General features: G+C 32.2%; 1 protein-coding gene across 2 annotated transcripts; it reads right to left on the bottom strand.

Moving 5' to 3' along the window:
* Positions 1-13,486: 13,486 nt before the first annotated feature.
* Positions 13,487-19,018, bottom strand: LOC7497360 (SNF1-related protein kinase catalytic subunit alpha KIN10). 2 transcript variants are annotated; one of them, XM_024583365.2, is made up of 11 exons: positions 18,842-19,012; positions 17,657-17,848; positions 17,235-17,419; positions 16,958-17,140; positions 16,724-16,855; positions 15,861-16,046; positions 15,162-15,251; positions 14,981-15,064; positions 14,481-14,612; positions 13,991-14,242; positions 13,487-13,837 (listed from the first exon to the last, which is right to left on the bottom strand). In XM_024583365.2, the coding sequence occupies exons 2-11, from the start codon at positions 17,844-17,846 to the stop codon at positions 13,724-13,726; spliced, it is 1,548 nt and encodes a 515-aa protein (XP_024439133.1). In that variant the 5' UTR covers positions 17,847-17,848; positions 18,842-19,012; the 3' UTR covers positions 13,487-13,723. The 2 variants fall into 2 exon arrangements, with proteins under 2 accessions (XP_024439133.1, XP_024439134.1); XM_024583366.2 differs by lacking the exons at positions 13,487-13,837; positions 13,991-14,242 and having other exon boundaries at positions 14,482-14,612; positions 14,914-15,064; positions 18,842-19,018.
* Positions 19,019-24,135: the final 5,117 nt, after the last annotated feature.

Consider the following 24,135-nt stretch of genomic DNA (forward strand, 5'->3'; position numbering starts at 1 on the left):
GTCATGGCAAATTGATATTATTCATCTCTAGTAGTCCATTCAATCAAGAAGTAACAAGGAGTTAGAAAAAGATAAATTCAATCCAGTTCAATATTTTTTTAAGCATATAATTGGTTCCTAATTTAATACAATACCATAAGGGTGTTGAGTTCTCTAAAACAGATACACACAATGAAAATTATAAATTTTAATTTTTTTTAGGAGTCTCAATGATCATGTTAGATAGATCTAAGATTGTTTAAGGTTTGTACAAAAATTACCTGAAGATCAAATGTTTTTTTTTTGCTTTGAATAATTGTTTTAAGGTTAGGTTGTCGCAAACCATAAGTCGTTCAAATATCTAGCCTCTAACGGTAATCCACACAAACCACTAATAATAAATCTCCTAAACCCTCTTAGGAGAGAGATATTGTTATACCTTTGAGTGCTAGCTCTTTTTTTTATAAATATTTCTGTATTGTACTCTACTCACTGAAAATAAGAGGTTTAACTTTTCATTTATAGGGAAACACAAAAACCTTATAAATAACAAAATATTAATTTTTTCCTTAAATAATATTACATATATTAGTTTACTCTAATTTTAGAAATGTATTCAATCAAGTCTTTACTTGGTTGTTTCTAAGTCTAGAATTATAATCTCGTGTATTAATTACATTCTAGTCCTTAATTTCTAAAATTTATTTACACTCAAGTCACACTTGATTAATCATCCTATTTTAATTTCTGACCAATGGTTCTTATGTGTGTGACCTATTAGGTTCCCTAATAAGTTTATCCAAATATAATTGACAATGCTAAATAAAATAAGATTAAAAAAATTATTTTATTATCAATTCAACAATGTCTAGCAACCTGTCATGCTCTCTCAAATATTAGAAAAGTCATAAGTGATTTAACCTAATCTTTCAGTGACCAGTTTCTCAGTGTAATTATTATCCCTTCATCAACAATGTTCTAATTCAGATATTATAGCATGGAGTATGTCTACTATGTCAAGCAAATATTTGTTCTCAACACTATAATCATTGATTATTTGAATAAGATTTGAAACTCTTTTCAAATCTCATTCCACCCTACGCAAGGATTTATAATCAATACTATTTAAAAATAGATGAAACATTTTTTTCTAATTCACCAAGGGTGATGAATCATCTGTTGATTACTTAATATTTGTCTATTTGTTACCCTTGATTAGGAAAAAATGTAGTAGGATCACTTAGTGATCTCAAGTCTAATAATCACTTACACAACCATCATATGAGCTTTTACTTAGACACAAGTGATCTTTCCATGTGAAATTCTTTTGCAGATCAGTTTAGTGTATATGTCATCCGACAAGCACCTACATATTAGTTATATGTATCCTTCATACCTCAGCTTTTGAGAACAATTATTTTCTTTAATAAGAGAAAAAACATAATATGTACAAGTTTTAACAGCTCGAATTAATGTTTAGTCTTTATGAACAATGCTTTGATGTAATAGAAATTCTATAATTATAATAACTTTATAATTTCCTTTGTAAAGCATTTTTATCTTAGGAACTTTATCTTTACTCTAAATTCAATAATCAAATATTAGATTCATTAATAAAATATTTGATGAATATTAAAGATGAATAAGTTTTATTAATAAATTAAACATATTTACATGAATAAAGTCAATGCCACGTGTAATCAACCAAATGACTACAAGGCATATACACTAACAAGGGGTATATACAAAATATTTTTAACTATCTTCTAGTGACTTTCATTTGGATTAGATTGGTATCTACTCATTATGCTCAAAACATAAGATACATCTAGTCTTGTACATAGCATCACATATATTATGGATCTTAGATCCATAATATATGGAATCATTTCCATTATTTCTCTTTCGATTTATTCTTTAAGGCACATCTCCTTGAAGAGAGTATCATATGCGAGATAAATAAGTATTATTTTTTGAATTTTTTCATGCTAAATTATTTTAGCATCTTATATATGTATACGGATTGAGACAATCCAAATAACCTTTTAGATTTATCTTTATAGATCTTTATTCCCAGTATATAGATTGCTTCTCTCATATCCTTCATGGAAAAATTCTTCGACAACAAAATCTTTATTAACAATAAACTATTAATAACATGTTGTCTACATATAATATTATAAAAACAACTATACTCCCACTAATATTTTTATAAACACGAGTTTCATCCATCTTTTTTATAAAATCAAACTATTTGATTTGTCTCATCAAAATGCATATCCCAAATCCTTGAAGCTTGTTTAAGTTGATAAATGAATTTTTATAGCATGCATATTTTATTGGCAAATTTCTCAAATTCAAAACTTTCAAGTTGTGTCACATACATATCTTCTTGAAGATTCCCATTCAGGAATATAATTTTGAAATCCATTTACCAAATCTTATAATCATAGTATGTTGCTATAGCAAGCAAAATTTTTAAGGGTTTTAACATTGTTATTGGCAAGAAAGTTTCATCAAAGTCAACCTATTTGTCTTTGTCTGTAGCTTTTAGCAACTAGTCTAGCTTTATATATTTTTACATTGTCTTCCATGTTAGTCTTTCTCTTAAAGACCCATTTACATCCAATATGTTTTCTCCTTTCAAGTAGATCAACCAAGTTCCATATCTGGTTGGTATACATGAAATCCATTTTCGATTTCATAGCCCTAAGTCATTTCTTGGAATCAATATTAGATATTAATTCAATGTAATTGGTAGGCTCATCAAGTATAAGCAACTCATCATTTCTAGCTTTCATGATTTCTAGCTTTCATGAGAAGTTCATATCTTATTGGTGCATGATGTGTCCTACCAGATCTATAGAGTTCTTATTTTTCTTGAGCTTCATGTATAATATCTAATATTATAGCCTTATGCTTAGGTTCTTTTTGCACGTCAGTTTGTGGTTCTTGAACTTCTTCAAGATCTATTTTTCTCTCTTCACTCCTTTCAAGAACAAATTCTTTCTTTAGAAAGATAGCATATTTTGACACAACCATTTTTGCTCAATAGATTGATATAAATAATATCCAATAGTTTCTTTTGGATATCAACAAACTTATATTTATCTAACTTAGCTTTCAATATTTTCAGATACAATATGCTTCACATAAGCATCACATCTCAAATCTTTTAAGTATGATAATATTGGTTTCTTACCATTCCATAAAACCATATGGATTCTTATCAATAGATTTTGATAGAACCCTTTTAAAATGGTAAGTAGTAGTTTGTAGGGCATAGCCCTAGAAAGGAAGGTGGAAGGTCTGTATAACTTATCATGGACTGCACCATATGCAATAGGATGCAATTTCTCCTTTTAAAAACTATATTATGTTGTGTTATTCTAGGAGATGTCTATTATGAGAGAATCCCATTTTTTTTTACATAATTTTAAAATTTTTAGTGAAGTATTCACCACCTCGATCTGATTGAAGCATATTAATACTTTTTCCAATTTGTTTTTTTTTTTTAAATTATTTCTAAATTCTTTGAACCTTTCAAATGATTAATACTTTCATCAAATACACATAATCATATCCAATATTGTCATCAATGAAGAAACATGTATATCCATTCATTATTGTTCATCTTACCTAAGAAACAAACTTTACAAATTTCATATGATTTATAATCAAAAGGATCGAATATCCTTCCTTATATAACTTGGTATTTATTGTTATATTGATATGACCTAGTCTACAATACCATAAATAATATGGATATCGATTATCTAATTTGTTCTTCTTGCAATTTATATTGAACCTGAGCATTTCAAGATCAAATATATACAACCCATATGTATAAGTACGAGATCCATAATAAACATCATTATTATAGAAAGTTCAACATTTGCCCTTAATAATAATTTTAAGTCCATTCAGAAATAGATACGATATTTCTAGAAAGAACTAGAATAAAATAACAATTATTAAGTTCTAGTATTAGCCAACTTGGCAATATTAATGCAACAACCATCGATTCATTATCAATTTGTAGGTCCATTTTACCTTTATTCAATCATAAACTCACATGAAGTAGAAGATTCAATAAGATTTTTAGCATTCATTGTTGCAAAATAATATTTGCAGCTTCTCTTATATTGACTTTTCTTGCCACGATGATGACAAGTTCCTTTGTAATTGATGATGCTCCAAGTAGGCTTTTATACTTGGATTGTAAGACCTGACCAACGCTTAACTCATGACCCATGAAAAAACCTAACTGACCCAATTTCTTAAAATAGTCAATCATCCTTAACACATGGATGTGCATCGAGGAACCCTCCATCATATTACAGTGGAACAATTACTTAGAGGTCTTAACTTTCAGTCTTACTAGCCACATTAAATAAATTTTTGAAATGCATAATTATTGTATGGGCATCCATATTCTTATACTATGTTTGAAGTTCAAGTGACATGTTGGCTAACAATATAGATGTAGCTTATTTATCGTCATCAATATGATGTTGATATTTAGTCCTAACTTCATTATCAACATCCTCATAAAGGATAAAAAAGAATTGAATTTTCAAGAACATATAATCCTTTTTTCCTTTTCAGAACTTCTCACATATCGGTATCATTCTAAGAAGTTTGGTTCGGTCAATTTATTAGCATCAAATATGCTACGTTGCTAGCGTCGCTGCTTATGGTGTGGCAACCATTTAAAAGCATTTTTTATTAATTCAAGGTGGATTTCAGTTAGATCTGAAAAATCCAGCCAAATCTGACCGAAACAGTAATTAAAGTTCAATTTAAAAAAATCATGAGAAAAAAAATATTTTTGGGAAAAATTAATTTTTACACATAAAATTCATTCAAAATTAACACCAATAACAATTAAAACATGTGTGTAATAACACTAATTGTCTAATGATGGCTCCACTAACACTATTGGGTTTCCAAAACGTATACACACAACAAAAAATATAAATTTTAAATTCTTTCAGAAGTCTCAAGGATCTTGAAAGACAGATGTAAGATTGTTTAGAGTTTATACAAAGATTATCTAACAATCAGATGTTCTTTTTTACTTTGAAGAATTGCTTCAAGGTTAGGTTGCTGTAAACCACAAATCATCTAAATATCTGGCCTCTAACAGTAATCCATACCAACCACCAATGAGAAATATCGTAAAGCCTTTTAAGAGAGTGAAATTACTATACCTTTGAGTACTAGCTCTTTTCTTCTATGTTTTAGGTATTTATATATTGTATTCTACTTACTGAAAATAAGAGGCATAACTTTCCATTTATAGGGAAACATAAAAACCATATAAATGGTAAAATATTAATTTGCCCCTTAAATAATATCATATATATTATTTCACACTAATCTTAGAAATTTATCAAATCAAGTAAGGATTTGAATCATGAGAAATTTTTTTTTCTTAATCATCATTTTATATATGGAAGGGTAAAATCATAATTCTAACTTAAAATACCCATAGTAATTAGGTATAAGAGTCATGGGCAAATTTGTTACTTTGCACCAATACCTTAAAAAAATGCTTTAGTGGTATAATTGTAATTTTGCTCCTTATCTCTCTCTCTTATAATTAGGTATAAGAGTCATAGGCAAATTCTCCTGGGATGCTGTTGGCAGAAGGCACACAACCCATCATCGAAGTAGCCACAACAATGCATGTTGCTACTCTTCCCAGCGACTGTAGTGAAAGCCACTATGCGCGAGGTAGCAGCCTCGCACAAGGCTACCCAGCAGCGCTAGCAGAGCCTGACATTATTATGGTTGTAGCCAGCAGTGACTGGTTGTGTTTATAGCACAGCCTGGCACGCCAGCATTGCTGGCACCGCTACTTATGGCTATAGTAACCATTTAGAAGCATGTTTTTTAATTCAAGGTGGATTTTAGCCATATAAAAAAATATACAGCCAAATCTAACTGGAACAGTAACCGAAGTTTGTTTTAAAAAAAAAAACAAATCATGAGAAAAAAATTAATATTTGGGCAAAATAATTTTTATACATAAAATTAATTCAAAATTAACACTAATAAAATTAAAACATGTGTATAATAACCCTAATTATCTAACGATGGTTCCCCTACCACTTTTAGGTTTCTCGAAATGCATACACGTAGTGGAAACTATAAATTTTAAATTTTTTCAGAAGTCTTGAGGATCTTGTTAGATAGATCTATGATTATTTAGGGTTTATACGAAGATTACTTGAAGATCAGATGTTCTTTTCAGCTTTGAATAATTGCTTCAAGGTTAAGTTCTCGCAAATCACAAACCGATGTTGTCCAATATGCATTAGATTTAGAGTTTATGGTTTTTTTTCTTAGAAAACACGTTAGCAACACCTAGACAATATTTTTTACCTTTTTAAAAAATATTTGATTTGACTTGCAGCTTAGAGAGTAGTAGCAAAAACAAGCTAGAGAACTAGTACAACAAACTAAAATAACTTTGTGTTTTTTGTAAAACCCCAGGTTTTTTTAAGTAGAAAGTTAGAAAAGGTTAAATAGCAAAAAAAAAAAAAAAAACAGTTGATAAGTATAATTGACCAGTTGAGACACACATCGACTGTTTGAAGCGGTAGCAAAAACGGTTGACCGGTATAATCGACTAGTTGGTACACATATCGACCGTTTGAGACTGTATCGAAAACGAACTCCTAATTTATTTTAAGGCTTCAAGTGGTTAATCAGTTTGTTAGGGTCTATAAATATCTAGAGCATTTATGATCCGGAATTAATGAAAAGAGAGAGAGAGAGAGAGAATTCAAATTCAAATTCAGAAAACCACTTAAACACTTTAGAGATTTTTCTAAAGTGAAGTTTAATCAAGTATATTAAAGTGATTCTTGACTATTAAAGAGTGTAATAAATAAATTCTAGAGTGTGAATAGTTATAGTTTTGGGAAAAACAAGGGAAAAAAAAAATGGAAAGCAAGGTTTATTTCACTTATGTTTTCCCTTATTTTGGCATCACTTTGAGGTACGAGACTTAACCTAAAAGGGTTAGTTGGGATGATTTAGATGTTGGGAAGAATATTGAATAAATTAGTGTAATGTAGAGGTTAAATTTTTGAATATAGATTGAATGATGAATTATTTTTATGCTTGATTTGTGTTAATTAACATGTTAGATAAATGGGTAACATTTGGATTAATTGAAGAACTGAAAATCTAATTGCTTGAAATAAGATGACTTAAATAGAATCTAAAGAAAATGTGTGTTTGATAATTGAATACAAGTGAGGTTGCAAGAGTTATACATGTAGTAGGGACTATTGTATGGCAGTCAGCTGCAGATAGGTATCTTGCACCTTGACTTTTGTTTTTACGCATTCTTATTCAATTTGCAAAGTCTTTAAATTGTAGGGGTACATGGTAATACCGTGAAAAATGTGTATAATGAATGAGTCTTGATTAAACAATGAGTTAAGGCTTCCTAAAGGAGATATTGCAATTAATTTGGAATTTTGTTAAAGGAATTGTTGTGTAGAGTGGAGTTTCGTTCAAGGAATTGTCGTGTTATGTGGTATTCTGTTAAAGGATTTGTCTTGTAGAATGGAGTTTTGTTGAAGGAATTTTCGTGTTGTGTGGAGTTCCATTGAAGGAATTGCCTTAATGTTTGCGTCTCGGAGAAGACATTGAATCAAATTATATTCCATTGAACAAATTACTATAATGAATGACTTTCGATAAGTTGGTATATTATAACATGGAGAAGGGAGTATAAATTACATGTAAAGAATATTATGTTTGATAAATACATCTATTTGAAGAAGCACCAAAATTAAGTTATGTAGTTTAAATAACAAAGATTAATTATGGAATATTTATCATTATTTTATGCGGGTATTTCAGATACATCTTAAGATCAACACGACTAGTTACTTTGGTGCTTTTGTATTGGTCTAGATTCCATATTAAGGACTTATTTATATAATGTAGTTTGGTTATTTATGTCTATAAGTGACAAATTCATAGATTGTTAAATAATGTAATTATAATTAATATCGGATAGTTTTATAGTTGTGAATATTCTGTATATATACATAATATGATATTTATGGAAAATCTCTTTATAAATATTACTTAATGTGTATATAAACTTCATTTTGTTATAATGTATAAATTAACTTGTAATCATAATCTTTTAGGCATTATAACAAGCAGTTTAGTTAGTTTACTCATCTTTTATTAATAATATGAAAATTTATCATTGGTAATGACTGATGTGGGAATAATCCAGTTGAATGGATTTTGAATGAATTGAGTAATTGATTAAGATATAATGTTGATAATAGGTAAATTGATTTTTACAAATAGAACTCTGTTGAAATTTTGGTAATGATAAAAATAAAATAAAAAATTCATGGATTTTTGTGAACCACGATGTAATATTAAACTTGACATTTTTCTAAAATTTAAGGATGTTACAATAGGTATTAGAGCTTTGGCTGGGACAAGGATCGAGGATAGACCTTTCTCCAAATAGGAAGGGGATACGTAGAGTGAGCAGGAGTGAAACTCTAGAAGAGGACCCATTACTAGATATCACATCTCATACTCCGGCTGCTACTACACAGTCAGAAAGAAGGGAGTTGACAGGATTTCGAGTATAAAATTTCATACAAGAGACCAAAGATGTACGATTTGCTAGGTCTGAGGCTAGTGATAAGATTGTTAGGCCTCCACCTGTGGCACTGGCAGTACCAACACTACCTACAGATCCTGCTTACTTAGAACAAATAATTTGAGCGGTGGTATCGGGACTGAAAGGAACAATTAGTATAGGCCTTGAAGAAGGAGTTGTTGCCCTGGTTAGATGGGTTAAGAACATGAAAGAGGCGGCTTGTGAGCTCTTTCTAAGAGAACTGGATGTTGAAATAGATGGTAGTTGGCTGAAAGGGGTGGAGAATACAATGTTGAAATAACTATTTTTTCCATTAGCATTATTCAATAGGCATATTTTTCTATACTTTGATCTATATTATTTTCAAACTTTATATTTTCAACATGAAACTACATTTCTAACATTTTTTTTCCTTTTATGGTTGAAAGAGGGGAGAGAGTCACACAATGAAAGAGGAGAGAGAAAATTTTCATCCAACCTTCTTCCAGCCATAAAACCATAAATCTTGGTATCAATGAGTTTATTTTTTAGAGGAAAGTCCATGACAAGGAAAGTAGATCGTGATTTGAAAAGTTTGTTTTTAATTGATTTTGAGTTTTTAGGCTAATTAGAGTGTGTTTTGTGGTTGGGAATGAGATTATAGAAGTTCTTAAGATGTTTTTTTATATATGTTTTTGGGTGAAAACAGGTTGAAATTTAGATTTTAGAGATTAAAAAACTTAAACCTTGATTTTTTGGTGGTTGAAAATTATTATAGCGGACGATGTGTTGTCGACTTATTTTTTTTAAAATAAAATTACCAGGGTGCGAGCTTAACTTTTTACGCATCAGTGTCTCTAGACTTTCTATTTAAATGATAGGCACGCAGTTTGACCTTCAAAGCATAGAAACACCTAACCTTTTATCTTCAAAGGCCAAACAAATGGGTATAACCTTGAAGGCCCAGGTTTTCCTTGTTCATTTTTTCAAGCCCAAACAGCCTTGGACTTTATTCACTTAGCACTTTACTTTTGTTTTTTATTTATTATTTTTAAAAAATTCCTCTTTAAATAAATAATTATAATGATATTTAAAAATTCATCCAATTATTTCATGTTTTTAAATAAAGATTTGAACTTTTTATGGTAATATTAACAATTACTTTATAAATAACTATATTTGAATCCAATATGTAATTTAAAAAAAAAAGAATTGTACATGAATATTAAATGAGAATAAAATAATTATAATGATAAGTTATTTAAAACCAAACTTAAAAAAAATATATACATGTTTTTTCCAAAATATAAAAGATATAAATGAATAAGAAAAAGACAAGTTTTTGGCTCAAAAGATAATTTTTTTTGGTCTTTAATTTAAATCGTTCAAATAAATTCTTATGAATATTCATTTTAATAACCAAGTTTTTATTAAAAAAAATCATGTTGATGATAAAAAAAGATAGGTTGTGTAAAATAAATAAATAAATACATAACTAAATTTTTTTTTTTTGACTAGAGTAATAATTTTTTGCCTTCAGAATTTAAATCGTTAAAATTATGGAAAATATTTTTGACTAGAGTAATACATTTTTCCTTTCAAAACTTAATTCTAAAAAATTCTTAAATAATCATTTTAATTGCTGCAAAATTCAATAAGAATAGGATTTAAAAATATCCTCACACAACATTGCATATGCATTAAGTGAAGTGAATAGAAGCAATTAGGAAAAACATATGAAACGCACTAATATATTAAAAAAAAAATTATAGACTGCGAGGAAAAACACTATGGTTTTGCAATGTTTTGTTTTATTTATTTTTTATTTTAGTTATTTTTTTTGTTATCAATTTATTTTTTCAATTTCATCATGTAATGTTGTGGTGATTAAGATTTGGGGTTGATAATTTGTTTTGACTTACTTTATATATATATATATATAGTGTAATAAAAAAAATTCTTAATATTGGATTGATGCTCGATTTTACAAAAAAAAAAATCAATTTTAATATTTGAAAGAAATGGGAAAGGAGGTGACCAAAATTGGAAAACAAAATGGTAGGTCTTTTTTTCTTAAAACAAATGTGGTATGAACTCTTAACCCCTTTTTTATTTTTATTTTTAGCTTTTAGTCATCAGATTTTTTTTCTTTTCAATTTGATAATTTTATTTTGTGTTTTATTGGGATTTGTGGGTGATAATTTGTTTCGACTTACTTTTATATGATTATCTCAATCATAAAAAAAACATTGTCATTGGATTAATGCTCGATTTCACGATAAAGAATTTGATTTTATTGTTTGAGAAGAATTAAAATTGAGGGGACCAAATTGAAAGAGAGAAAAGATTGGAAGCCTTTTTTCTAAAAAAAGCAAGTTGTGTCAATGCCTTTTATGCCTTGGGATTTTGTCAAAATTTCTTTTTGGTCCCTTTAGTTTGATGAGTAAATGATTTAGTCCAAAATTTTATTTTGTTTATATTTTAATCTCTGAGTTTGAGAGATAGGGGAGAGTCACCGGATTATGGTGAAGATGAGAGAGAGTTGATAAACGAGCTATTTTCGAGTGCAAAACTAGCTATTCTTGGTGTTAATGGATTGCGTTTGACGAATGAAGTTTTATTTAGATATTTTTTCTTTCATTCTTGTTGCTAAAAAAAATAGATCAAGCATTGAGAAAAAATTTGTATTCGAGTTGGTTTATTTTTAACCGATTAAATACTAATTTAATATAATAAATGGATTTATTGAAATCTCTAAGATGTTTCCTTAGTGTTTTTAGTATAAATATGGGTGAAAATGGATTTTTTGCCACCTAGATATCAACATTCTAACTTTCTAACCACATAAGATTGTTAAATTTCAAAAAATAGATAACGCATCGTTCACCTCTTTAAATAGAAGAAAAAAAGGAAGCCCTCGTGCACGGGTCTAAATTGTCAAGCCCCAATGCATGAGGTTTTTTTTTATATGGTCCAGGGTCTAGGCCACCTAACTTGTTTTTTTTTTAAATTGTTTTTCCAAAATATTAATTTCTTTAAAAATAATTAATTTAAAATATTATATATTATTTTTTACATTAATTAAGGATATATTTTAGATATTATTTTATTAAATTTCATTTAATTTTTATTTTGTTTTTGAATAAGATAATAGAAATTTATTGTAATTTAGAAGGCATTTGTTTTTCACAATCTATTATAATCATTTTTTAAAAAGATTATTCCACTGCTTTGCTACTATTGTCTATTTCTAGCGTCTTGTACTTAGATAAAAAATAATAATTCTAAAAAATAAAGTTATTAATACACTAAATTAATCCAATATATCATAATCTTAGTTTTTTTTTTAAATCAAATTATATTTCTATCGGTCATGTAAATTGTTTTTGGACCTGCTAATTCAATCGAGTCACATTAGATCAACTCAAACACAGATTAATTTAAAACCATAACTAGACATGGATTCAAATTAGAAAATTTCAAAGTTGACGAAATAAACCAAGTTTTGAATTAATAATTAAAATTTTTGTTGTCACTGGAAAACATGTTGGAAATGTCTAAATATTTTTTATGTTAAAAAATGTTTTGGTGGGACTCATGTAAAGCATGAGATAATTATCAAGTAAGCAACTAAACAATTGTGTGTAGTTGCAATTATTATACAATATACTAAAATGAAATGGGTAAAACATTGTAGGAATGATAATTTTGTAATTTTTTCAATTTTTACTGTTATGGTGATAAAATTATAATTTTTATTTTTTTTATAGTTGAAGGTACAATAGCGGTGAGAAATTTGCAAATATTTTTCAATTTTCACTACAATGGTGGCAATATGTAATTTTTTATTTTTTTTACTGTAGCAGGTAATATACCATAGTTAATTTTTTTATTTTTTATTTTTTTTGAAAAAAATTTGTTTGGGTTTTTTTTTTTTTTTCTTTACACTTGAAATATTTATTACTTTACACTTAGCCTATTTATCACCATTCTTTTTATTCTTATTTTTATTCTTTTTATAATATATTTTTTAAAAAAAATCCTTTTTTTTTCCTAAAACTTTGTTTTAGAAAAATATTATTATTTCTAATTCTTGACACTTGAAATATTTATCACTCTATACTTATAGAATATCTCTTCTCTCTGATTTCTTAGATTATATATTTAGTTTTTTTTTTTAAATAACAATTGTTTATTAATTATTTTGTATGTAATTGATGTTTTGAATAAATTATTCTAACTCATCTATAATTGTTTATGCTTTATATAACTAAAAAATGATTTTTAAAAATAAAAATTATTTATTCTTGATATGAAACAGTGATCTTTAAGATATAATAGGGTTAAATAGCATACTTATCTTTTACTTTTATAGAAATAATGGAATTTCATTGCCATAAACAACTATTTCTTAATTTATCGATTCATACATTTAAGATTTATTTTGTGCACTCGTAATATTATCATATTTTTCTACTATTTTTAAAATTAACTTGAGATTCTATAAGTTTTTATTTACACATATCATCCTTGTTTTATTTTATTATATATAAACATCAATTTTTCTATTCATAATTATATTTTTTAGTCGATGTCAAAAAATACATTAACAACACCTATATATTTATTTTTTCATGTTAGAAAAAACAATTATGTAACCCGCAACAAAAACAAGTTAAATAAATATATTAATATTTTTTTATTAGCACATATGATTTTTAATTTATTTAATTAGATACATGTATAAATTTTTTAATTTATAATTAGGATTTTTTTAGTAAAAAAAACAAAAGGCTAAAAAATCCTTTATAATTTTCTTTTCTTAAAAAAAAAAATAAATTTGACCGCCAATTAATAGCCGCAGGTATCTCATTTACAACTTAAATTGCAGTGGGCATTCAATTTAAAGCTTCAAGTACGTTTTGCATACAAGAATAAAAAAAATGAAATGCATGATTGAAACATGAGCTTGAAATGCATGCCTGCAAAAAAGAAAAAAAAAAGAAAAAGGTTTTTATTCTTTAAGACAGGAACAAGTTGAAATGCATAATTGCCTGCAACATGAGCTTGCTAAAACAATGAAAGACAGCCAAGGGACAAGGAGCATGATTAAAGGACTCTGAGCTGTACAAGGAAAGCTGCACAAAGATCCAAGAAGAGTAACTGAGGACCCTCGACTCTTTGTAGATCAAGTAAGTATTTTTCCTCGTGAGATTTGTAAAGCTGTCAAAACAGTGAATGCATCAGCCATATCAGACTATGCCTTGATTTTACACTAGGTTTACCTTTTATCAGCTTTTCGACCCTTTTCCCATATGAATCTCTCCTCGTTCATATACATTTAAAAGCAAAAACAAGCAGGATGAGTGCATTTACCTGCACTTCAAACTTCACCACATTCGGTGGGTTCATGATTGCATCTTTCTCAACAATGGAGGGCTGCGCAAGTAAATCAGAATTATGAACAGGGTGGTCGTTCACTGCCATGGCTTTGCCTTTGTGAGGTTCAAGAGTGCCAGGAATCCACCTGCACTTCATATTGTAATCACCAATTTTCTTCCAACACACAGTCAGTTCTTGCAGAGCTCTGAGAACTACTATCATTATTTCATGAGGATGAGCTCGAGACTGACAAAGTGAAGGCAATGAATATAATCAGGTATAACTGTAAAATGAATATAGCCATTGTTTCATTATATATTCAATTTCTCATGCAGCCAGATGGGATCTAAGATGACAACCTAGGATCTCTACTCAAAGTTCCGCTGAGAGCCAAACAACCTAAGCCAGCCCCAGGCAGTTCATGCCACACACAAGCTCGAAATCGGCACTTGAATTTGTACACTCTAAAAGCACAGGAACTAACCTGAAGTCCAAGAGCCCATTTCCTATTACCCGGAAACTGTAAAGCCAATCCTTGATTATTAATATGTCCTGGAAGTAAGCGCCCTGTTGATGAAGAAGGCTCATCTGGATGCATAGAACTGAGACTACTTTCCTAGCAAAGAAGAAAAAAAGGTTGAGACTTGAGAGCAATGCAAATCAAATGGAAAGTATACTAACAGAATATATAACATTAATCATCCTTCAATGAAAATGCTAAAAATAGAAGTGGTAAAAATATATATCCCACCTAGTGCAGGGCAGAGGGAGATTAATCCTCTTACATTATAGATAAATCATATTCCTCAGTTTTAGTTAATGCATGCCCAGGGACAGATCCTCAAGACATGCCACAACTTAGAATTTCAGAGCAAAGCCCTTTCAGAAACTACTATGCACTTGAAATAACTTCTTACCAACATAAATTAAAATGTCGACAACATTTTTTCCCCTGTAAAGTAAACATGGGAAAGATAAACACACCGTAGTCTCTTGGATCTCAGCTCCAAGATAACCATTAGAATCACGGAATTGATGGTCCAATAACAAATGGTATGCAACGCTTGCCTGAAAAAATTGTAAAGTAATACTAATAAGCAAACTTCGATTATTGTATGCAAAGAGTTTTTAAAACACTCAACGAAAAGTTTTAAATTTTCCAAACCTCATTTTGCATTCTGCATATAATGGATTCGGTTAGTTGTTTCCCATCAAATCCCAGCTTGACCACTTCCTGAAAAATCTCTACATCAATCTGCAGGAATGACAGTTAATAGTTTGAATAAATTGGATCGATGATTTGGAAGGGAGGGGATTGAATTGTCCCTCCTTGAAGAAAAGACTATTAAACATGCTTATAGGGTTCATTTCTCTCCCTTTTCTTCAAAACCTTTTTCTCCAAACATTGTGTAAGGTATTAGGCACAGTACTGCTAGTCCTAAGAGCTTCACCTAGACACTAAAAGGATCCATTTGCATCCAGAATATCAGTATAGCCTCTCCAGAGAACAGCAAGGATCTACCTGTTATACCATACTTGTAACTAATGAAGCATCATGTCAAAACAAACCAGTACAGACAATAAAATCCATGCTATTTACCATTTTAACATACTAAAATCCTCGAGTCAGCTAAGCCTCATGCTACCTTCCATTAATGACATATACTTCTCGTAACTAGGATCATTCTTTATCACTCAATCCAAGACATTTCAGGTCTTACACAATACATTAGATTTGACCACTCTTCCTCACCATTATTGAATCCTCCGGTTGATGCTAAATAAAAGCTACGTACAAGGATTTAGAAGAAACAAAACCATACAGTCACTATTAATTCATAACTCAAATCTTAGGTAGGAAGACCTTTTTAGCATATTGCATAGTATCTGGCAGGGGAACAGCCAAATAACGTGGAAGGTGAGCTTGGAACCACGGGTGCTGACGAATTTCAGGCATGTTCATTCTTCTCATTGGATCAACCATAAGCATCTTTGAGATCATATCTGTTGCACCAGGTGACAAATATCGGGGAATAGAATATATGCCACCCTGAAGAGAACACAATGTATGCTGAGGATGCTATAGAATTAATCTTCGTATAATAATGACATACAATTGAAGGTGGAATATCAGTAACTAAACGCTTATTAACAAAGAAAATAAATGGACTACTCAGAAAGCATATATAATAAACTGATAATTAAATTCATGGTCTGCAAATTACTCCTTGATCGTGAAGGAAGTGTAAAATCAAAGGAAATAATAAATTTAAGGATAAAACAACAATAGTTTTGTAGTACAGAAGATTGTTGGGAAATAAAGAGGTAATGTTTTATACTGTGAATGTGGTGGAAAATGGAATAGCAGAATACAGAAGAATCAACTATAACAATCATATGAGACAGGAATAGGTAGTAAAAAAAGATGGTTATTTCAAGGCAACAAAAACAGAGAAACCCAAAATGACTTGAGTCAGCGAAGATGTGAAGGGAAGTTAAACGTAGTCTTCAATCACGACAAAAGGTTTCTGACAACAGAATATAACAGTAGACCCTAAGCAGTCAGTAGAAAGCAAAGTTTCTAATGATGCATACATAACTGATTCTTGAAGCTAAACTTGAAAATAAAATGGCCAGCCCAAAAATTATATAACTGAGTTGAACTATTTGCTGGAGACTTTAAGCTGATTTACACAATCCACAGATAGAAAAGAAAATGTAAAGTACCTTTATTTTCCTGAGGAGATTGGGAATGCTTTCATCATCAAATGGTAGTGAACCACAAAGAAGAGCATACAATATAACACCACAGCTCCATATATCCACTTCAGGCCCAGCATACAATTTCCTAGCTAGGACCTATTAAAAGAACAGATAACATTACCTATGAATAAAAATCACTACATGAGGCAAATGTAGCTTAGACCAAACGAGGTAAGGAAGCCTCCACCTGATCCATACCTCTGGGGCAGCATAGTTGTAACTTCCACAATTTGTCTTTAGAAAATGACCATCTTGCATTATATTGCTCAAACCAAAATCAGCAATCTTCACATTGTGCTTAGAATCTAACAGCAAATTCTCGGGCTTAAGGTCTCTATGAACAACCATATTCCTGTGGCAAAATTCGAGACCAGAAATTGTCTGCAAGCAGAGAGAAGTTTGGCTCACTGAATCGAATTGGGAAATGAAGAGAAAATGTGGAAGAAATCTAATGCTTAATATTAGTCAATCCTGCCTGCTGGAAAAAACTGCGTGCCTCATCTTCTTCTAACCTACCCTTCTCCAAAATATACTCAAAGAGTTCCCCACACTTGGCATACTCCATTACAACAAATATATCAGATGATGTTTCAATAACCTCATACAGTCGTATAATATGAGGATGCATTAGCATTTTCAAGATTTTGATTTCTCTCCTCGCTGCAAAAGAAAAGGAGAAAACATAAGACAACTGAGGTAAATCTGAATAAACTCTGAACTGAAAAGAAAATCTAGAACAAAATCTTCCTCGAGTCCTCCCAGAGGAATATAATAAATGTCTAACATCTTGGCATAAAACTTTCATATTTCAAGTTCAGATGAATGACTTTCATTCAAATAGAATTATCCAATCACATAGATTCATTTTGATAGTAAAAGGCTGTGCACGGTCTATACCTTTTTCTTCCATCCCCTGTTTTTTCATCTCATGGCGATTAAGTATTTTGATGGCAACATGAAGACCTGTCAATTTATGCTCAGCAAGCTTCACCTCTCCAAAGGAGCCATATCCAAGAGTTTTACCAAGCTTGTAATTTGGTGAAAGCATCTCCACACGGCTGCGTTTTCTACGAGATGATCCTTCCATTTCTTGTTCCAGACCATGAAAAGAGCAAAAATTAGACCAACATGAAAGCGAGTATACACACATGACAGATTCCTATACCTACACAATGATAGCTGTCTGGGCTGCTTTATGACAAATCTTTCTTTCAAATACGTTCTCTTCAGGACAATTTGTAATACTAATGAATCAAAGTTTCAGCAGTAGGTTCCAGCTAAATAAGTTGAAAAGGTAACTTATAGTTCTTATGAGACATAGATGTAAGAACAAAATCCTATTCAAACCCCGGATGGAAAGGATTAAATGTGGGAGAAAATTATCCTTATAGTGTAATCCAACCATTAATGATAATCAACTAAAATTCGAGGTCCAATTAGAAGCCTTCTAAGCAACTCCTCCTTCTCTTCCTTCTATATAGCCTGAGGCCAGGAGAAGGCGCATCAAATAATTGACGGCACATTCAAAAGCAGGCATGTCTGGACACCATCCAATACAAAAGAAACATTTTTCACTCTTTTTTTTTTTTCGTGTGTGTGTGTGTATTTAGAATGTTTTAGCAGATAAGCAGCGATGATTATTATGAACAGCAAACGTGATTTCATTAAAACAGTAGAAGTGGAGAGTTTGATGGCTTATAGATATCAGATGAGTAAACAAACCACTCCTCCATGACTACTGGAAAGAAAGAAAAAGAAACCATCAATTTAGTTAATCCCGCTCCTACATGACTAAACAAACCAAAACTGGCCTTAGCTTTAAAGCATTTGATCAGTTGTTAATGAAAAACCAGGACATAAAAGAAGAACCCGGCATCTATCGAAGTCAAAAAATAAACTGAAATGCTAAAATCAAACAAACATTTAGAACTAATCTTACCTACCGAATCACTGTTACTATGAACTGGAAAATATGGCATCAAACAAACGAAATGGAGCTCAAAAGAGAGGTTATATACAGATAGAGAAATCAGAAATTGAAAATTACAAGGAGAATCTTTTGATTATGATTAACGGGAGTACCTTGATTTCTTGTTGTCAAAACCCAAGAGCGTAAAGGGTCTCTCACCAAGGAGGAAGAAGGCAGATTAGTGAAAAACTAGAGACTGATGTTGACAAGAGAAGAGGTCCATAGATATACTGCCATGAAGGGGAATAAAACATTGATGGGCGCTTACATGCAAAGTCTTTATTGAAAGTACAGCTTCGAAATGAATTTTTTATTTTATTTTTTATTGGCTATTCTGGATGAGTTGACATTTTGTAAAGTAGTTACAAAAGACTTGAACGGTTGTAGTACAAAGGACAAAAAAAAAAAAAAAACCGACAAGTCGAGGGCAGAAAGGTTGAAGATTAAACATATTATAGTAAGCTTGTGGCAGGACTCAAGAGGTGTTCCAAGGGTCATAGCACATAGTAATATCTGGAGAAATTGAACGGGAAATAAGGGATGAAGGTTGGTAACAGCAGGGTTTGGGGAAGCTATCTGAAGAAATTGAGTGGACAACACAGAAAGAGTTTCTCACTTCACACATGGTAAACATATGATAAGATCTGTAAGTTACATATATAAATGTTGATTTTGTTTATTTAAATATATTTAATTTATTAATAAAAATTATTTATATTTAATATTCATCAGTTATTTAATTAATGAATTATCAAACTTTCGAAGTCTTGCTTTCATTTCTGTCTCATTTTCATTTCAGATAGAGTGTACCCGGCCCCTATAGGAACACAACGTAAATGATCAGGTTTCTAAACCAGCATTAGCATTTAGCCCAGCACAACCTTTTGGGTTGGGATCTTTCTCGTGCAGGGCTTCTTTCTCCATAATCCTGATTTTTAACCAGACATCGAGACTCACCTCGCGGTTTTCCAAGCCCTCGATATCCATTCCCAACTGTTTGATCTCACCGAAAAGCAAGGTGTGTTACGCAGCATGTTTGGCAGTGTGGTTGCAGGTGCTTTTCAAATAACTTTTCGTGTTAAAATGCATGCCAATGATGTTTTTTCATTTTTTAAAAATCATTTTTAACATCAGCACATCAAAACAATCTAAAACGTACAAACCATATTAAATTTAACAAAAAAAAAATTCAAATTTTTTGGGAACGCAGGTTCAAACGCGTTCCCAAACGTTACCTTAACCTCGAATTCTGCACATTTGAAAAAAGAAAGAGGATCATCATATCAGAAAAGGGCTCTCTGCCCATCTTAGAATAGGATCTTAGGCATACGGTGACCGGCTAAGCGAGACCAAAAAAGATAGGTCTACACAAGGCAAAGCTCTATTGGGCGTTGCTTTCTATGTTGACTCTATGAAGAATATGAAGAGGCTTCTTTCTACGCTTTCTTTTCTTATTCAATTGAGAGTTTGAAAGGAAACTTAGTCCTTAAGTATTAGGCTGATCGGCTGATAGGATTGACTCGCGGACTGAAAGAGACCATTCACTCACGGAAGACTTGCTAGATATCGCTCCTTCAAAGTGAGCCTCTTGAATAGGAATTCCCCCCCAGCAAGAATCTATCAACCACCATAAAGACCCAATAGACACTGCTTTTATGCAGAAAAAAACATGAATATGAAAATTAATAACATTACGTAATTTATAGCTAATTTCTAGCATTTATGAAATCATTAAGTCTGGTAGGCTTCTGCACATGAAAGGCGTAATGGTTCATTCAAGATATTTTCTGTCAAGAAAATTCCTTCTTTGCTTTCTTTTTAAATTAAGGCACATCGGCAACTGGCGTATCCCGAAGAAACTTTGAAAGCATCCTGATGCGCTTCTTAAATTGTTTGGAATTGGAAAAAAGGAGTGGCCTCCCAAAAAAAATGGAAATGGGATTTTCTCATTGTAACTTGGGCACTTCTTGAATAGGTCGTGCCTTAACCCCCAGTCCTTTACGAGAGCTTTACGACAATATCGACTATAAGATAAAGGTTAGACAAAGAAGTTGTTTTGCTCCGACCGCCCTTCTGCTACTTTCCCGGTTTACGAACACGACTTCCCTCTCTTAAGCATATCGCTATTAGGATAGCGCTGGGATTAAGGCAGCGATATGGGATGATTCTCCACTCTTCTTTACTTCCCTATCTTAACTTGGAAAGGTAGGAGGTCTCTCTCCCAAACTCTAAAGAGTTTGCGATTTCAACCTTAAATGATCAATGGTTAGCAATAAAGCATGAAAAACACCTAAGCTCCATTCGTACCTGGCTGTCTATCTCCTGTCAAGCCTAGACATAGACTACGTTACGTACAGGGTAGTACTCTTGAAAAGAAAGAATATCACCGTGTGAACATAACATTAAGTTATATTCATAACTTACCCGAGGGATTGACCACTATTCTAAATAGAGTAAAGTGGAGAATTGTTGTTCATTGGAGCACCGGAGTGCGAATCCTTCTTCCGGCCTCATTCTTCTATTTCTTTATATAAGATATAAGACATAGTCCTCTCTCCTTGCTGACAACTTCCATACTGCATGAAGTCTTCTTCGGGAATGGCTTACCGTTCCGTGGGAATTGGATTAAGTCCCGCGCGCTCTTGAAATAGGGGCTCTTTCAGGATCAAACCCTACGCCCACTGCCCTTGTTCCAAGATCTCACTTCATTCACGTCCGTATCTACCTCTTTTATTTCAGAGAACAGAACTATACCGACTTACGTACGTCTAGTTGACACCAAACCACGACGGTCTCTTTCTAGGACTTCAACCTTCACTCGATTGACATGGGGCCCATCTCTCTCGGTTTTAGTCAGTCTTTTGATCCTATATCTGAGCCCCGGGCCTTTTGCTCTTCTAATGTAAGCTCCAAGGCTTCACACCAAGTCTTCATTGACAAAATATACATGCTTAAGTAGGGTCAGGCAAAACCCTTTTTGCCTGATGGGAACCTAGAGTTGAGTCAAAAGCTATGGTATCGCAGCCTTTCGATCGAGCCTCTAGGATCTCCTATAAACCCCCATGATGTGGGGTTTGCATCTGTATTTAACATTGTCTTCATCTTTCAATGGATTGGCTGCAGTAGTGGTTCCCTTTTAAGAAGTTCGATCCATATTCTTATGCCTCGTATCCTTCAAGTGTTTTCCAGTAGAAAAGGAAAAGGTGGGAAAGGGGGACTAACCGACGACTAGCACTTTAACTTGAAACAATCTAGCTAGTTCCAACAAAAAGGATTCTTCCATTGCAAGCATGTGACCTCGGCATTGAGCTTGGTGTACTTAACCTACTTTCTCTTTACCCGATGGGATTCAAAAAACAGGAAGTCCACTTTCTTTTCGGTCAACCACAACTACCAGTCTAGTAGCCAGCCGAGTCATGAGCGAACCGAAAGGGTAAGAGCGTAACCTCTTGGTAGCCCGAAGGCGTGTAATAATTGTGTCCATCACAAACCTAGGGCCTCTTTCTCCTAAGCTAGGCTAAATAAAAGAGAAGTACAAGATAGCTCCGAAGCTGACACAAGGATTCAATCCACTGATAGAGAATGACCTTAAAAGGAAAACAAGCTCTATTCAATGTCGTTCTCCTGCTGATGGTCCAGGGTTGCGACGCCTGAAATCTTATTAATAAGCTAAGGGTTTCACTCAGATCTTTGTGTGGCAGAACGCCAAGCCAAGGGTTTTACTAAATAGTGGGTGAATAAACATCCGACAAAGGCACTCGAGCCTCGTTAGACTTAGTAGAAGTGTAAGGTGTATGTAAGTAAAAAGAATAGAAGAGATGAAGTCCCTCCTTTAGCCTAGTCTATATCTATAGCTGACACAACTTCGTATTGACGCCCACTACTACTACTTCATTTCATTTTAATTAATTAACGGCTTTTCATAACCAAAGAATCGAAGCAGAAACAAAGGGAAAAATTGAGTCTTTCCCGGCTTTGGGGGCGTTTTGTCTCAGCCGTGGGAAAAAAAGAGTTCTTTTTTCGAACAAATGGATTCCTCCGCCACGTAAGATCCTCGAACCTACCATGCCCACGATACGCGGACTCTTTTTGTTCTATTCCCTGTTCGTGAAGGTGGATCAAAGAAAGGTAGCTTGCTTCTCTCTTGGACTGATGGAGGCTTATATAGTGGTCGGCCTTCCTATTAGAATGCCTCCTTGGTCAAAGAGCCTTCGGTGACTACCCAGAAAACCAAAAAACCATGATGTATTTTATCGCACCTGAGTGCATAGGAGGACGGTCGTTTAAGACATATCGGCCTACTGAACAAGATGATAAAGGTGTCGACAATGACAATTAGGTTATCTTTCTTTCTATAGAAAGGACAGGCGATGCCACAAAGAAACCTCGAATCAGGAGCCCCTCTGGATGAGATGGCCGTTCTGGTTGTTAAGTCGTGACATACTCATTTACAATCTTATTGCGGATAAGGAATCGTTGATACGTAAGAGTTTTGAACCAACACTCTTACCTGAGGGTAAGGTTCCAGTAGTTGTGCCCGAAATTAGAGTAACCTTCTTTTATGCATCTTAGCTTAAGATCATGGATATGAGGTACCTTTTTCGAGTGAATTAGAAGTAGTTATCTCACCTTTTAACGAGCTTTTAGCAGGTTTAGTCATAAAGAGAGAAGTGGACAGTTCCTTATCTACACCGCTTTACAAAAAGGACCGTAGTCTCGGTTCACAGTGGTTTTTTATTGAGGGAGTTTAAGGTTTTCTGCTGGAGCCATGATTTTCGTCTCTGCAATGGTGATCCAATGCATATGCGGGTATCGCAACCCCATTTGCCTATTGTCTTCTTTTTTGAGTTTCGCGTGACGTCTCGACTTTCGAAAAAAAGTACACCCCAATTATGATCACCTTTAGAGTAAAACTAATGTCGTTCTCTGGCTATACTATGCTATGCTGGAGGGATTCTCTGGCCATGCTATGCTGGAGGGATTCATTAGTCTTTGGGTAATGGCACTAAGCTTAAAACACTTAGGAAATCCCACGATAGAGAATGACCTTCACAGGAACAAAGCTCTATTCAATCCACAGATAAAGAATGACCTTAAAAGGAAAACAAGCTCTATTCAATGTTGTTCTCCTGCTATATGTTTTTCTTTTTTTTATATATAAAAAAATTAAGGATATAGTGTCCGAAAACCTCTCATACCAGGAGTTAAGGACTGATAGTCCAGGGTTGCGACACCTGAAATCTTATTAATAAGCTCAGGGTTTCACTCAGATCTTTGTGTGGCAGAACGCCAAGCCAAGGGGGAGAATGCCAAGCCAAGGGTTTTACTATATAATATAAATATAAGAAACTATAAGTTGTTATAATTATGAGATTTCTATTGCATCAAAGCATTGTTTCTAAAATAT

This window comes from Populus trichocarpa, chromosome 13 (genome assembly GCF_000002775.5).
Source record: "Populus trichocarpa isolate Nisqually-1 chromosome 13, P.trichocarpa_v4.1, whole genome shotgun sequence".
In the NCBI taxonomy this organism is placed as follows: domain Eukaryota; kingdom Viridiplantae; phylum Streptophyta; class Magnoliopsida; order Malpighiales; family Salicaceae; genus Populus; species Populus trichocarpa.